The sequence below is a fragment of the Camelina sativa genome, unplaced genomic scaffold (genome assembly GCF_000633955.1).
Source record: "Camelina sativa cultivar DH55 unplaced genomic scaffold, Cs unpScaffold00608, whole genome shotgun sequence".
Classification (NCBI taxonomy): Eukaryota; Viridiplantae; Streptophyta; class Magnoliopsida; order Brassicales; family Brassicaceae; genus Camelina; species Camelina sativa.
In genome coordinates this window covers 16816-29683 of record NW_010921756.1, presented here as the reverse complement: position 1 = coordinate 29683, position 12868 = coordinate 16816, and the positions used below count along the sequence as shown (strand labels likewise).

Below are 12868 nucleotides of genomic sequence, written 5' to 3'. Positions count from 1 at the left end.
TCTCTATAGAGATTTCTTGCTTGATTTATCAGTGAAGAAGGCTCAAGTTCAAGATGAGAAGGATCTTGAAAACCTTGGAGGAGTGATCATCCCACTTAAGCTTAAGGACCCAGGGCTATTCTACTTGCCTTGCACAATCAGTTACCTCCACTATAATCAATGCCTTTGTGATTTGGGAGCTTCAACAAGTGTGATGCCATACTCCTTAGCTCAAAAGCTTGGGAGAACTGATTTCAAATCCACTAAACTCCATGTGTGCCTAGCTGATGGGACAAATAGAGAGGTAGTTGGAAGGTTGGAGAATGTCCCACTCAAGATAGGGAAGGCAAGGGTTCACACTGATTTTGTGGTCATAGAGATGGACAAGGAGCCTGAAGATCCAATCTTGTTAGGGAGGCCATTTTTAGCCACTGTTGGAGCAGTAATAGATGTTAGGGAAGGTCTTGTGACCTTGAACATTGCTGAGGATACAGTCATGAAGTTCAACATCTATAACCCAACCAACCTGCCTACCATTGATGATCAACCCTTCACTATCAAGGAGAAAGTTGATCATGAGGTTTTCAAGGATGAAGGAGACCCTAAGGCTGAGCTCCCACTTCAAGAGGATTCTGTTGAGGAGCTTAAGAGGTCAGTTCAAGAGCTGTCTAGTATGGTTGAGGATCTCAAAGTCAAACTGAACAAGAGGTCTTTGAGGAAAGCAAGACCTAGGCTCAAATTTAAGAAGAAATATGGTTTGAGTGCTAAGGGTGAGGTGATCAAGGATCAACTTCACAGTGACCAAGAGGTTCCAGGGAGGATTTCATCACCTCCTTGGTATCTAAACCAAAGTTAAGAAGGAAACCAAAGTCAAGCTTAGTGACTTTAAACAAGCTCACTAGGGAGGAAGTCCCTAAGGTATCCTTTGTAAATATGGTTTAAATTCTTAGTAGTTTTGATGTGTTTTCTTTTATGTTTTTTGTTGGACAGGCTTTAGGTGAGAATGTAGTTGGTTAAGGAGAGATGTGGACTTGGAGAAGAAGACTCGCAGGCCCACTCGACCAGTCCACGAGAGGTACTCGGCCGAGCTGGGTATGAATTAAAGCCCATTTCATCTTCAAACCGTTAGGACGATCGAGTGGAGGGAAGAACAAGGAGAAAAATTTTGAAATTTCAAAATTGGTCAAGGAGCTCGACCACGTGTTGGTCGAGTGTGGGGTCGAGCTACAGTCAAAAGCAAGTCAAAGATTCCCAATTCAAATTTGAATGGTATGGACGCTCCACCCTTGTCTCCTTGTCCCCTTGGCTTCTTTATATAGCCCTTGCACGATCTTGAACCTCTCACATTCTCTCATTTGCTCAAAACACTTAAATTCAAGCTTTGAAATCTCTCTCAAAGTTCATCTCTTGCTCAAGCTTTGTTCTTTCAAGTTTTTGGGTCACTAACCTATTAACTTTGAGCTTTGAGTTTATTCTCTTCAGTTTCTTTTGAAAATGTCTTCCAAGATCACCAAGAAGTCTCACCGAACCGCTGCAAGCTCCATGGAACGTCGTGATGCTGACCTTGAATCAAGAGGTGAAGCTGGGAGAGTCACTCGACGGACCACTCGATCGACCACTCGACCGAGTGCCGGGTCGAGCAGTCGGTCGAGCCAGATGCCGTATCCAAGGAGAGACTCTGTTGAGGAAGATCCTGAAAGGACTGAGAGTGAGGAGGAAAGAGAGCCTACTCTCAATGAGTTTATGAGGAGACACAAGGCCAAAGGGAAGAGGCCAGCTGTTGAAGTTGAGCAAGAAGAGATTGAAAGTGAAAGTGAGGAGGAGAGTGAAGAAGAAGAATTGATGGATGATGGAGAAGCTGAGTCTTGTGGGCTGTCAAAGAGGCAGATTTATGATGCCTTCATGAGGATGGAGTTCTTGGGAACTAGGTATCCTCACAAGGAGACCATGGAGAAGCTTGCCATTGATGAGGATGTGGAATACCTCTTTGAGAAGAGCAATCTCACCAAGTTCATGGGGCTGTGCATGGAAGGCTACAAGGAGGAAAGCTGTGAGTTCCTAGCTACTGTCAAGCTGCACACATATGCAAAGAAGAGTGCTGAACATGGAGCTGGTCACATCTCTTTCACTATCAAAGGGAAGAAGCATGAGCTTTCAATGAAAGAGGTAGCAAATGTGTTTGGTTTTGAGGTTGGGAGCAATAGGAGTTTGATGGTTCCAAGAGATGAGTTGTATGCTGTGTGGGAAACCATTGGAGATGACAAGTACTACTCATCCTCCAACTCCAAGAGCTCTAGGATAAGAAGCCCAGTCCTAAGGTACTTCCACAAAGCTCTTGCAAATACATTCTTTGCAAGGAAGGAAACTGGGAACATCAATGAGGGAGAGCTAAAGATGATTGACTTGGCTCTTAATGGAGTGATCTTTCAAGCAAGGAATGGTACCATCATCCTTGGGAGCACAGTGGAGACTGACTTAGGAATGGTGCTCATTGACCACATGACCCAATTGAGAAGTTGGGTAGGAAAGTTGGAGACCAAAGGGTCAAGAGGAGCACTTACCATTGGAGGCATCATCACTCCAATCCTACAAGCTGCTAGAGTTCAACTTAGAGGAGAAAGGGTCTCACCAAGATGGATTGACTCAAGCTACCTCACTTCTACTCTCATCCTAGCCAAGGAGAAGCATCAAGGGAACCACATATTCAACTTTGAGCTTCCAACACTTGGGAAAAAGCAATTCATATTGCCTAACCAAGAGCTCACCACCATTCAAGAAGGAGCCAACATTGATTTTTGGCCAGCTGAGGAGCATTGGTTTGATGGAGTGATTCAACATAGAGTTGAGGAAGCTAGGAATGCACAAGTAGCTGATGGAGAGGAGCAGTTCTACTTTGAAGATTATGAGCCCAACCCAAGAGATAGTAGAGGAGTGAGGGAGAATGCCAAGAGGTTAACTCTTTTGCAAAAATGGGGTAAGTGGCATGGAAAGAGATTTGATAAGCTGAAGAAGAAGGTGACCAACATGGCTAAGTCTATCAAAGGCTTGAAGAAGGAGATTGCTGAGCTGAAGAATGGAAACTCATCTCCTAGCCAACATTCAAGCCCTTTGAGGAGAAGTAGCTCAACTAGAGAACTTTCAAGGGTTGAGAATCCTGTGGAACCAGCTAGGGCTTCAATGTATGAGCCAAATCTGAGGAAGAGGAGCTCAAGTACCCGCGAACATCAATTTTCGAGGCACTCGACCGGGTCACTCGAGCACGCACTCGACCGAGCACCTCCGATGCACTCGGCCGAGCACCTTCCCAGATCACCCTATGGCTTACCACCTCCAGCTGCTTATCCAGGTTATCCATTATACCCTCCCATCCCACCTCAATACTACATGGATCCAGCTCTCTACCAGCAGTTCTGCCAGCAGCAAGCCCATCATTTGGACACTCGCAGTCTAGCTCGACCTACCCACTCGGACACGTACTCGACCGAGTCAAGGTCGATTGGCATTGTCGAGCTGCCCCAAAGTCCTTCTCCAAGCCACCAGCCTGACCCCAACTACTCCTATGATAGCATGCAGATGGATGTGGACAACTTCTTCCACAATCCCTAAGGTACCACTATCACCTTACCATTGTTTATACCATTGCATTTCATATTGTGTTTTGTGTTGTGTTTAAATCTTGAATCCTCTCACAACTTTTTCACACAGGGGACTGTGTGATTTAAGTTTGGGGGAGGGTTTGAGATAGCATTTGATGTTGTGTTTTGTGTTCTTATTTCAAATTTTTATCATCATCATGTTAGCACTTGCATTAGCATCTAAGGCATAGAAAAACCATAAAAATTTGAAAAATTTTGAAAAAATCTTCATAAAAAAAGAGTGTTCATGTAGTTTGCATTGCATATTAGGATCTTGTTTAGCATGTTTCATGTAGAATTGTATAATATTTGCATTAGGGATCTATGATGAGTATTTCCTTGTTAGCTAGCCTATTCACTAGACTAGGATCAATGCCCAAGTTATTAGTACTTTGATGCTAGTTGAGTAGTAGGAAGCATAAGATTGAACCAAGCTTGAATTCTTGCATTGCATTTGATCTAAATTGAAGCATGTTGTGATTTGAAACCATTTCCTATTTTATAAGAACCTAATATTGACTTTTAATTATCAATATGTGCATTGCTTTAAACTCATGGATACCATATACATACTTGGATCATCTTTCTCCTTTTTACCACTCTTGTTGATCCAAGTAGCTGATTAAATCATTAAGATCAGTTCCCCTACCCCTAAACCAAACCTTCTTTCAAGCCTTGTTTGTTCTTGAGTGTGTGAGGCCTATTTTTGGGATTGAGCTTGGTAGAAAGTGTTAGGTTTGAACTGACAAGAGTAAGACCTTGTGTAGTTCTAGTTTGCATTTTTCAAACTAGATAGGACTAGGTGGTTTACTTGTTGGGTTTGGGACTTGGCTGTTATGAAAAGAAAAGAAAGAAAAGAGAAAGAAAAAGGGTAGAGTCTTTAAGAGGAGATTGTGTTTAAGCAAAGTCTAGTGAAAGGATGGGAAGTAAAGTGTTGATTAAGATGGTTCTAGTTAAGAAAAAGAAAAGAAAGAAAAGAAAAGTCTAGCAAAATGCTTTTATGTCTTAAGAATAAGAAGAAAAGAGAACCATAGCAATAAGAAAGAATCCCCCATTCCACTAGAAAGATCAAATAAGAAACATCTCCTAAGACTTGAAAACCAAAAGAGAAAAGGGTTAAAGAGAAAAGAAGAAGCAAAGGGTAGCACTAGGATCATAAGGGTTTAGATTGCTAGGATAAACACTTTGGGTACCTTTGGGTAGACAAGGTTTTATTCTTGTATGAGTTTAGGTGTTCTTACCTTTAGCATTCTTCTAAAGCTCAATCCATTTTCATGAGAGAACCTTGATATTGATAAGCCCCACTCTAAAAAAAGAGACCATCATTGTCTCAAAACCCTTTATTACCAAGCCAAATGAGTTTAAGCATTGCATAGAGTTGATTCATGTTCTTGTTTAATGAATGTTAAAGGAAATGGTTGATTTGAATGCATGTGGATGTCTTAGGCTCAAATCAGTAAAGGTTGTGATATGCTTGTCTAAAGTCTTTAAATTCCAGCTCATTCAACTTGCATCATAGTATTAGTAACTTGGACATTGGTACTAGATGGTCTATTTGCAAGCTTAAGGAGCTGAGATCCCACTTTCAAACCTCACTTACCTTCTTATGTCTTTGATTATTTGCTTGAGGGCAAGCAAAGACTAAGTTTGGGGGTGTTGATGTTCATATATTTTACCTTGTTTTCCCTTAGTTTATTCACATCTTTTGCATCTTTTTCTATCCATTTAGGCCATTATTGTGTAGCTTTAGCACTAATCATGCATTAGGGTTTAGTTGCATTGCATTTGCATCTTTTCATGCATAAACAGGTGATTTTGGAGCTCAAGGAGCATGGAAGCAATGGAGAAGAGATGTGAAGCAATCTTGAGGAGGAAACAAGGGAGTTAAGGCTGAAACAACAAGGTCCGGAGTCCAACTCGACCGCACACTCGACCAGACACTCGACCGTGTGCTGAGGAGGACTCGACCGAGTGGAGATTGCACGTGAGAAGCCAGCTCGACCCCTAGCTCGACCGAGCACAGGTCGAGTTGACCGAGCCGTTGACTGCTTTGACTTTTTCTATTTTTAGGGCTTCCACTTCCCCACTATATAAGACCTTGTACCTGCAGCCACCAAAGTGTCCAGCTTTTTAGATATTCCCAAAAACCTAGTTTTTACCTTTTTTAGCATTATTCCTTTTGCATTTTATTAGATTTTGTACTTGTTTAAGAAAACTCTTAGATTCTTCAATATTGTTGGTTCAATAACTTTCTTAATATTGAGAATTTGAGTTTCATCCTTTGATTAATATTGAAGATCTCAGTTTTATCTTTCTAATAATGCAAGTTTCAATATTTTCTGGGTTTTTGATTTGTTTCATCATGTCTTGTTGTGAGTAGTCTTCTTAGGATCTTGAGGATGGGTTAGGAAGGATTGATCTTGTGGTTTATGTGATTTGGTCAAGCTTGATTGTTGTAGATCTCTTCTAGGCTAGATGTTCTTAAGGCTGATCTTGAACTGAGAGGTTAGGATCTGATTTCAAGCTTCTTAGCATCACACCAATGTTTAAGAAGCATAGATAAGGCTAGATCTAGAGCTTACCATTAGGCTTGCTAAGAGATTAGAGGTCTTGTTTGGTTTGAGATGTATTGCTTAATGCCTGCTTGTGTAGATTCTTTACTGTGTGAGAACAAGTCTAGAATTGCATAGGTTTGATTGTTTCTTGACCATGAGAGTGGGAGAAACTTGTCTTAGATTTATATGTCTAGAGATTAGCTCAAAGTTTGCTTGAGATTTGTTGACCAAGTTAGATAACCACAATGATTAGTTCTTCCCATGAATCCATCCTCAGGAACCTTCTTTGTTTATTGATTTCTAAGTCTTAATCTAGTAGCTTGCTTGTTGTTTGATTGGTTTTAGTATTGCTCTGTTTTTGTTGTGTTGCTCTGTTTTCCGGATTCAACCAGCTCGACCCCCCACTCGACCTACACTCGGTCGAGTGCTTGCTCGAGCTCATCCCCAGATTTCTTGTTTATGATTTGTGCTTGTCTTGTTTCATTCCTGTTTCATTCCTGTTTTGTTTCCATTGCATTCACTTAGCATCTAGTTCATTACTTGTCTTGCATTAGTTCCTATTTAGTGTTTTACAGTTTCTATTTTTGTTCTAAGTTCATAATCATTCTGTTTCATTTGCATTTAGCTCTTAGTTCTTGTAGTTTACTTTCAGCATCTTTACATTTCCATCTTAGGATTGTTAGTGACAAACAATCATTACATTTGTCTTAACTTAGATTCATATGCACATCTTATCTGTTCACAAACACTCATTTAGGATTGATACCTCTTGTACTGCAATAGCATAAGGGGAATTGAAACACCCATTCCATTCATATATCATCATTGCATACATCCACCATCATTCACCACACACAATAAATACTTGTTTCAGCGGTACGGTACCATGGTCAGTAACAGTACGTACGTGGTACGGTACGAGGGTTGGTAACGGTACGTATGCGGTACGGTACCAGGGTCGGTAACGGTACGTACGCGGTACAGTACCAGGGTCGGTAACGGTACGTACGTGGTACGGTATCAAGGGCCGATAGCGGTACTGCAATCAATGCCGATAAGTGCCGATAGTGGTATGACAATCAGTACCGATAAGTGCCGATAGCGGTACGGCAATCAGTGCTGATAATTGCCGATAGCGGTATGGTAATCAGTGCCGATGAGTGTCGATAGCGGTACGGCAATCAGTGCTGATAAGTGCCGATAGCGGTATGACAACCGGTGCCGATATAATGCGGCACTAGGGACGTTCGAAGGAAGATTACGGTATGAACTGTGGCACAGGCGGACACTGGCCATGAGTTAGATAGACTAAGCGGATCCGAATGGAAATGAGGAGTTCGAGACTACCAAAGAAGTGAACAGACGTTTGAGTTGAAGAAACGGAATCGTTAGCCGCATGTAGACGATGCATGCATGTAAGTTTCTGGGTGAAACAAGATGTTTTGGTGATTTGTCTAGTGATAGAGAAGTGATAGTGAAGTGATAGTGATAGTAGTAGTGATAGTGACAGTGAAGTGATAGTGATAGTGGGAGTGATAGTGAAGTGGACACTATCGGCTAAGGTTGCATCGGTGAACGATGGATCGGGCTGATGGACAAGGGTGGATCGACTAGACTATGGGATGATGGAGGGCCCAGGGATTCGGGTATCTTGCAGAGACTTAAGCCGACTCACGGAATGGAAACCCGAGAGAAATGGAAACTCGCGGAAAAGGCAAAGTTGATCGGATAAGGACGGTTGCGATAAAAATGGGAATTTTGGGAACGATAAGGCTTATCGTTTTAAGGTAACTTGAAACGACCTGACCCATTTTTTTAATAATAAAAAATAAATAGATAAATATAATATAATACCAAACAACTAAGCTAGTGGTCCCATACCAACTAGCCACCTAACCACAATCACACCAAACAGCAGAAATAATAAAACCAATAAATAACCAATAAACCAATAACCAATATCAAATAAACCGTAATAATTTCAAAATCATAAACTAAAGATCCAATGAACATAAACCAGAGAACCCACAATCCTAAACAACATTCTAGGACTCAACTTTAGCAACCTAACAAAAGCCAGACAACAACCAAGCGAGCCACTAGAACATCCTCCTCTTCATTGCCATGATCTCACAGACACATTTTGCCTCTACCTGCACCACAAACACAATGAGATGCGTGAGTATTACCAGAAATACCCAATGAGGCGATCCTCCCATCTACGAGCTATACACACAAGCAAATCAAGATTACAACTGCCAATAAAACATAACAAACCAACCATTAAACTGAACTACCAATAATACTTTCACCACACCTACACATCATCACACAAAATAAGTCATACAACCCAAACGCTTAGATAAGCTCATGGTCACACACTCACCTTAGCAAGTGATACACGAAAATAACTACAACCAAATGAGAGGCTCTCCAATATCCAAGAACAACCAAACTCGCTCCTACAACCAATCACAGACTGCCAGAAAAACAGAAAAGAATAACCTCACAAGTGAAACCACGAAATCTAAACGAACTGTTAACTTTCTAATCCCTCCGGTGAAAAGCAAGATCTATAAAGCTTCTCACAAAATTTCAGCACGATCGGGTCTCAGATGAAACTGCAATTGATCCCAAAACACCCGTTGGTCTCAATCCGCGACTGAGACGAAACGCCCCACAAAACTGCCAATATCTCCTAAAATATTAACTTAAATTATCTTCTGTAAAAAGGATAGTGTAGGAAAATCTCTTAGCTACATCCCTACCAAAAATCAATACCTTTCGAAACGTTTTGAGTAATCGGATCTTCCTTCTCCCAAACCCTGACAGTTCTCTTTCTCTCATTACTCTAAAGAAAAAGCTTTATCTCCTTCTCTTCCTCCTTTACACTAAACAACCAAGATTTATCTCCCTTTCTCTCCCTCTCTCTCTCATAACAATGTCGACAATAGCAAAAACAGGAGAGGAGGCGTGACTTTGAGAAAGAGATTAGGGGTTTTTGGTTTAATTAGATTAAACCAGGATTTAATTAAACCAAAATTAATTAAAATCCACTCATTTGGTTTACTCAATAGATCTCAAAATCTATTCCCGGAATACGGATGTGATGTTCATATATTTTACCTTGTTTTCCCTTAGTTTATTCACATCTTCTGCATCTTTTGCTATCCATTTAGGCCATTATTGTGTAGCTTTAGCACTAATCATGCATTAGAGTTTGGTTGCATTGCATTTGCATCTTTTCATGCATAAACAGGTGATTTTGGAGCTTAAGGAGCATGGAAGCAATGGAGAAGAGATGTGAAGCAATCATGAGGAGGAAACAAGGGAGTTAAGGCTGAAGAACCAAGGTCCAGAGTCCAACTCGACCGCACACTCGACCAGACACTCGACCGTGTGCTGAGGAGGACTCGACCGAGTGGAGATTGCACGAGAGAAGCCAGCTCGACCAAGCCACTCGACCGAGCACTGGTCGAGTTGACCGAGCCGTTGACTACTTTGACTTTTTGTATTTTTAGGGCTTCCACTTCCTCTCCTATATAAAGCCTTGTACCTGCAGCCACCAAAAGAGTCCAGCTTTTTAGATATTCTCTAAACCTAGTTTTTACCCTTTTGGGAATTATTCTTTTTGCACTTTTATTTTTCTTAGATCTTGTACTTGAAAAAGACTAAATTCCTCAATATTGTTGGTTTCATAACTTTCTTAATATTGAGAATTTGAGTTTGATCCTTTCATCAATATTGAAGATCTTTGTTTCATCTTTCTGATAATGCAAGTTTCAATATTTTCTGGGTTTTTGACTTTGTTCATCATGTATTGTTGTGAGTAGTTTCCTTAGGATCTTGAGGATGGGTTAGGCTAGGCTTTGTTTGAGGTTTGTTTGCTTTGGTCAAGCTTGATTGTTGTAGATCTCTTCTAGGGTAGATGTTTTTAATGCTGATCCTATATCTGAGAGGGTAGTATCTGATCTTAAGCTTCTTAGCATCACACCAATGTTTAAGAGGCATAGATAAGGCTAGATCTAGAGCTTACCATCTTGCTTGCTAAGAGATTAGAGGTTTTGCTTGGTATGAGACATATTGCTTAATGCCTGCTTGTGTAGATTCTTTACTTTGTGAGAACAAGTCTAGAGATGCATAGGTTTGATTGATTCTTGCCATGAGAGTGGAAGAAGCTTGTCTTAGATTAATGTGTCTAGAGATTAGCTCAAAGCTTTGCTTGAGATTTGTTGGCCAAAGTGTGATAGCCTCATTCATTAGTCTAGCCCATGAATCCCTCCTCAAGGCCTTCTTTGTTTATTGATATCTTAGTCTTAATCCTGTTGCTTGCTTGTTGTTTGATTCGTTCTTGTGTTGCTCTGTTTTTCTAGCATTGCTCTGTTTTCCGGATTATTCTAGCTCGACCCTGTACTCGACCTACACTCGGTCGAGTGCTTGCTCGAGTTCATCCCCAGAATTCTTGTTTATGATTTGTGATTGTCCTGTTTCATTCCTGTTTCATTTTAGTTGCATTCATTTAGTTTTCAGTTCATTACCTGTCTTGCATTAGTTCATTAGTAGTAGTTCCTACTTCTGTTCTTGCTTCATTACTGTTACAATCATTCAGTTTCATTTGCATCTAGTTCTTAGTTCTTGTAGTTTATTTTCTGCATTTTACATTTCCATCTTAGGATTGTTAGTGACAAACAATCTTCACATTTGTCTTAACTTAGATTCATATGCATATCTTAATTGTTCACAAACGCTCATTTAGGATTGATACCTCTTATACTGCAACAGCATAAGGGGAATTGAAACACCCATCCATCATTCCATTCATATCTCACCATTGCATACATTCATCATCATTCACCACCATTAAGAAAAAAACTTGTTTCAATTTGGCGCCGTTGCCCATTTGAGTGTGTTTTTGTGACATTTAGGATCAATATTAGTCTAAGATTAAGTTTGTTTATACACTTGAATCTTCTGTTGCTGGGTTGAAGTTGAATTTCAGGTGCCAGCTCGACCATCAACTCGACCACCACTCGACCGAGTCGTGATCGAGCACCTGATCGAGTCAGACGCCGGATCTAAATAGACAGCACTTCCCAGTCGACTCGACTATCAACTCGAGCCTGTGCTCGACCGAGTGTCTATTCGAGTCAGTCACCATGTTTCAAAGCAGTTAGTTCCATTATGTACCTATGCACCAGCAACAAAGTTTCTAGACTCAATGGTGTCACCCTCCAGCGTTTCAAACCTACCAAGCCCAAGAACCTGACTTAAGAGCAATGATGCAACAATTGTTGCTTGGGCAAGCCAATAAGCAGCTTGAGGAAGCAAGGCTGTTTGGAGAGCTCACCCAGAAGTTGAATTCTTATTCTCATGACTTGAGTCACCAGCTTGAGAGTCTGACCTCTTCATTCCAGTCCATGGAAAGCTCCATTGCTTCTACTTCAGCTCCTAAGCCACACCATCTTCCTCAACAAGCTATTCAAAACCCAAGGGAGATCACTATTAAAGCAATCCATCTCCATGAGGAAGATATCACTGAGGATAGTGAGGTTCAAGGTGGGGAGGATTCATCACTAAGTGAAGCCCAGAGTGAAGGTTTNCCGTTGCCCATTTGAGTGTGTTTTTGTGACATTTAGGATCCATATTAGTCTAAGATTAAGTTCGTATAACCACTTGTTCACTACTGCTCTTGTTTCTTCTCCTGCTTGTCTGTGATTGAGTTTCAGGTGCCAGCTCGACCATCAACTCGACCACCACTCGACCGAGTCGTGATCGAGCACTTGATCGAGTCAGACGCCGGATCTAAATAGACAGCACTTCCCAGTCGACTCGACCATCAACTCGAGCCTGTGCTCGACGGAGTGTCTGTTCGAGTCAGTAACCATGTTTCAAGGCAGTGAGTTCTATTATGCACCCATGCACCAACAACAAGGTTTCCAGACTCAATGGTGTCACACTCCAATGTTTCAGACCTACCAAGCCCAAGCACCTGACTTATGCACTATGATGCAACAATTGTTGCTTGGGCAAGCCAATAAGCAGATTGAGGAGGCAAGGCAGTTTGAAAAGCTGAACCAATAAGCAGATTGATGGCTTTGCAACAAGAGGAAGTGACAGCTTTGAAAGAAGAGGTTGTCATTGAGAAGAAAGATGAAGTGATGGCTTTGAAGGAAGAAGCAGTCATTGAAAAGAAGGAAGTAATGGCCATACAACAAGAGGTTGTCATTGAGAAGAAGGAGGAAGTGAAAGTCTTGAAGGAAGTAATGGCTATACAAGAGATTACCATTGCTTACAAGGAAGAGGAGAGAGGGCCAAACTTGAGAAAATTTGTTCAAAATCCTTCCTACAAGGACATGCTGCTTGAATTATCCAAGATGAAAGCTCAAGAACAAGACATGAAGGATCTAAAAGAGATTGGGGAAGCTGTTATACCAACAAAACTTGAAGACCCAGGATCATTTAATCTACCTTGCTCCATTAGTTACATGCACTTCAACAAATGTTTGTGTGATCTAGGAGCTTCAGTGAGCCTAATGCCATACTCAGTGGCTGAAAAGTTGGGGTATGAATACTTTAAGCCTTGCAATCTCTATATTGGCATGGCAGATGGATCCAAGAGGGATGTGCTTGGGATAATTGAAAACCTTCCAGTCAAGATAGGAAAGGCAAGAATCCCAACTGATTTTGTGATCATGAACA

The 12868-nt window shown here is 41.2% G+C and overlaps 1 protein-coding gene across 1 annotated transcript; it reads left to right on the top strand.

Annotated features, from left to right (window-relative positions):
• Positions 1–12369: 12369 nt before the first annotated feature.
• LOC104773663 lies at positions 12370–12834 on the top strand (the record flags this gene model as incomplete). The annotated part of the gene is made up of 1 exon (XM_010498311.1): positions 12370–12834. A coding segment is annotated over exon 1 (465 nt), but the record flags the coding sequence as incomplete, so codon positions are not given.
• Positions 12835–12868: the final 34 nt, after the last annotated feature.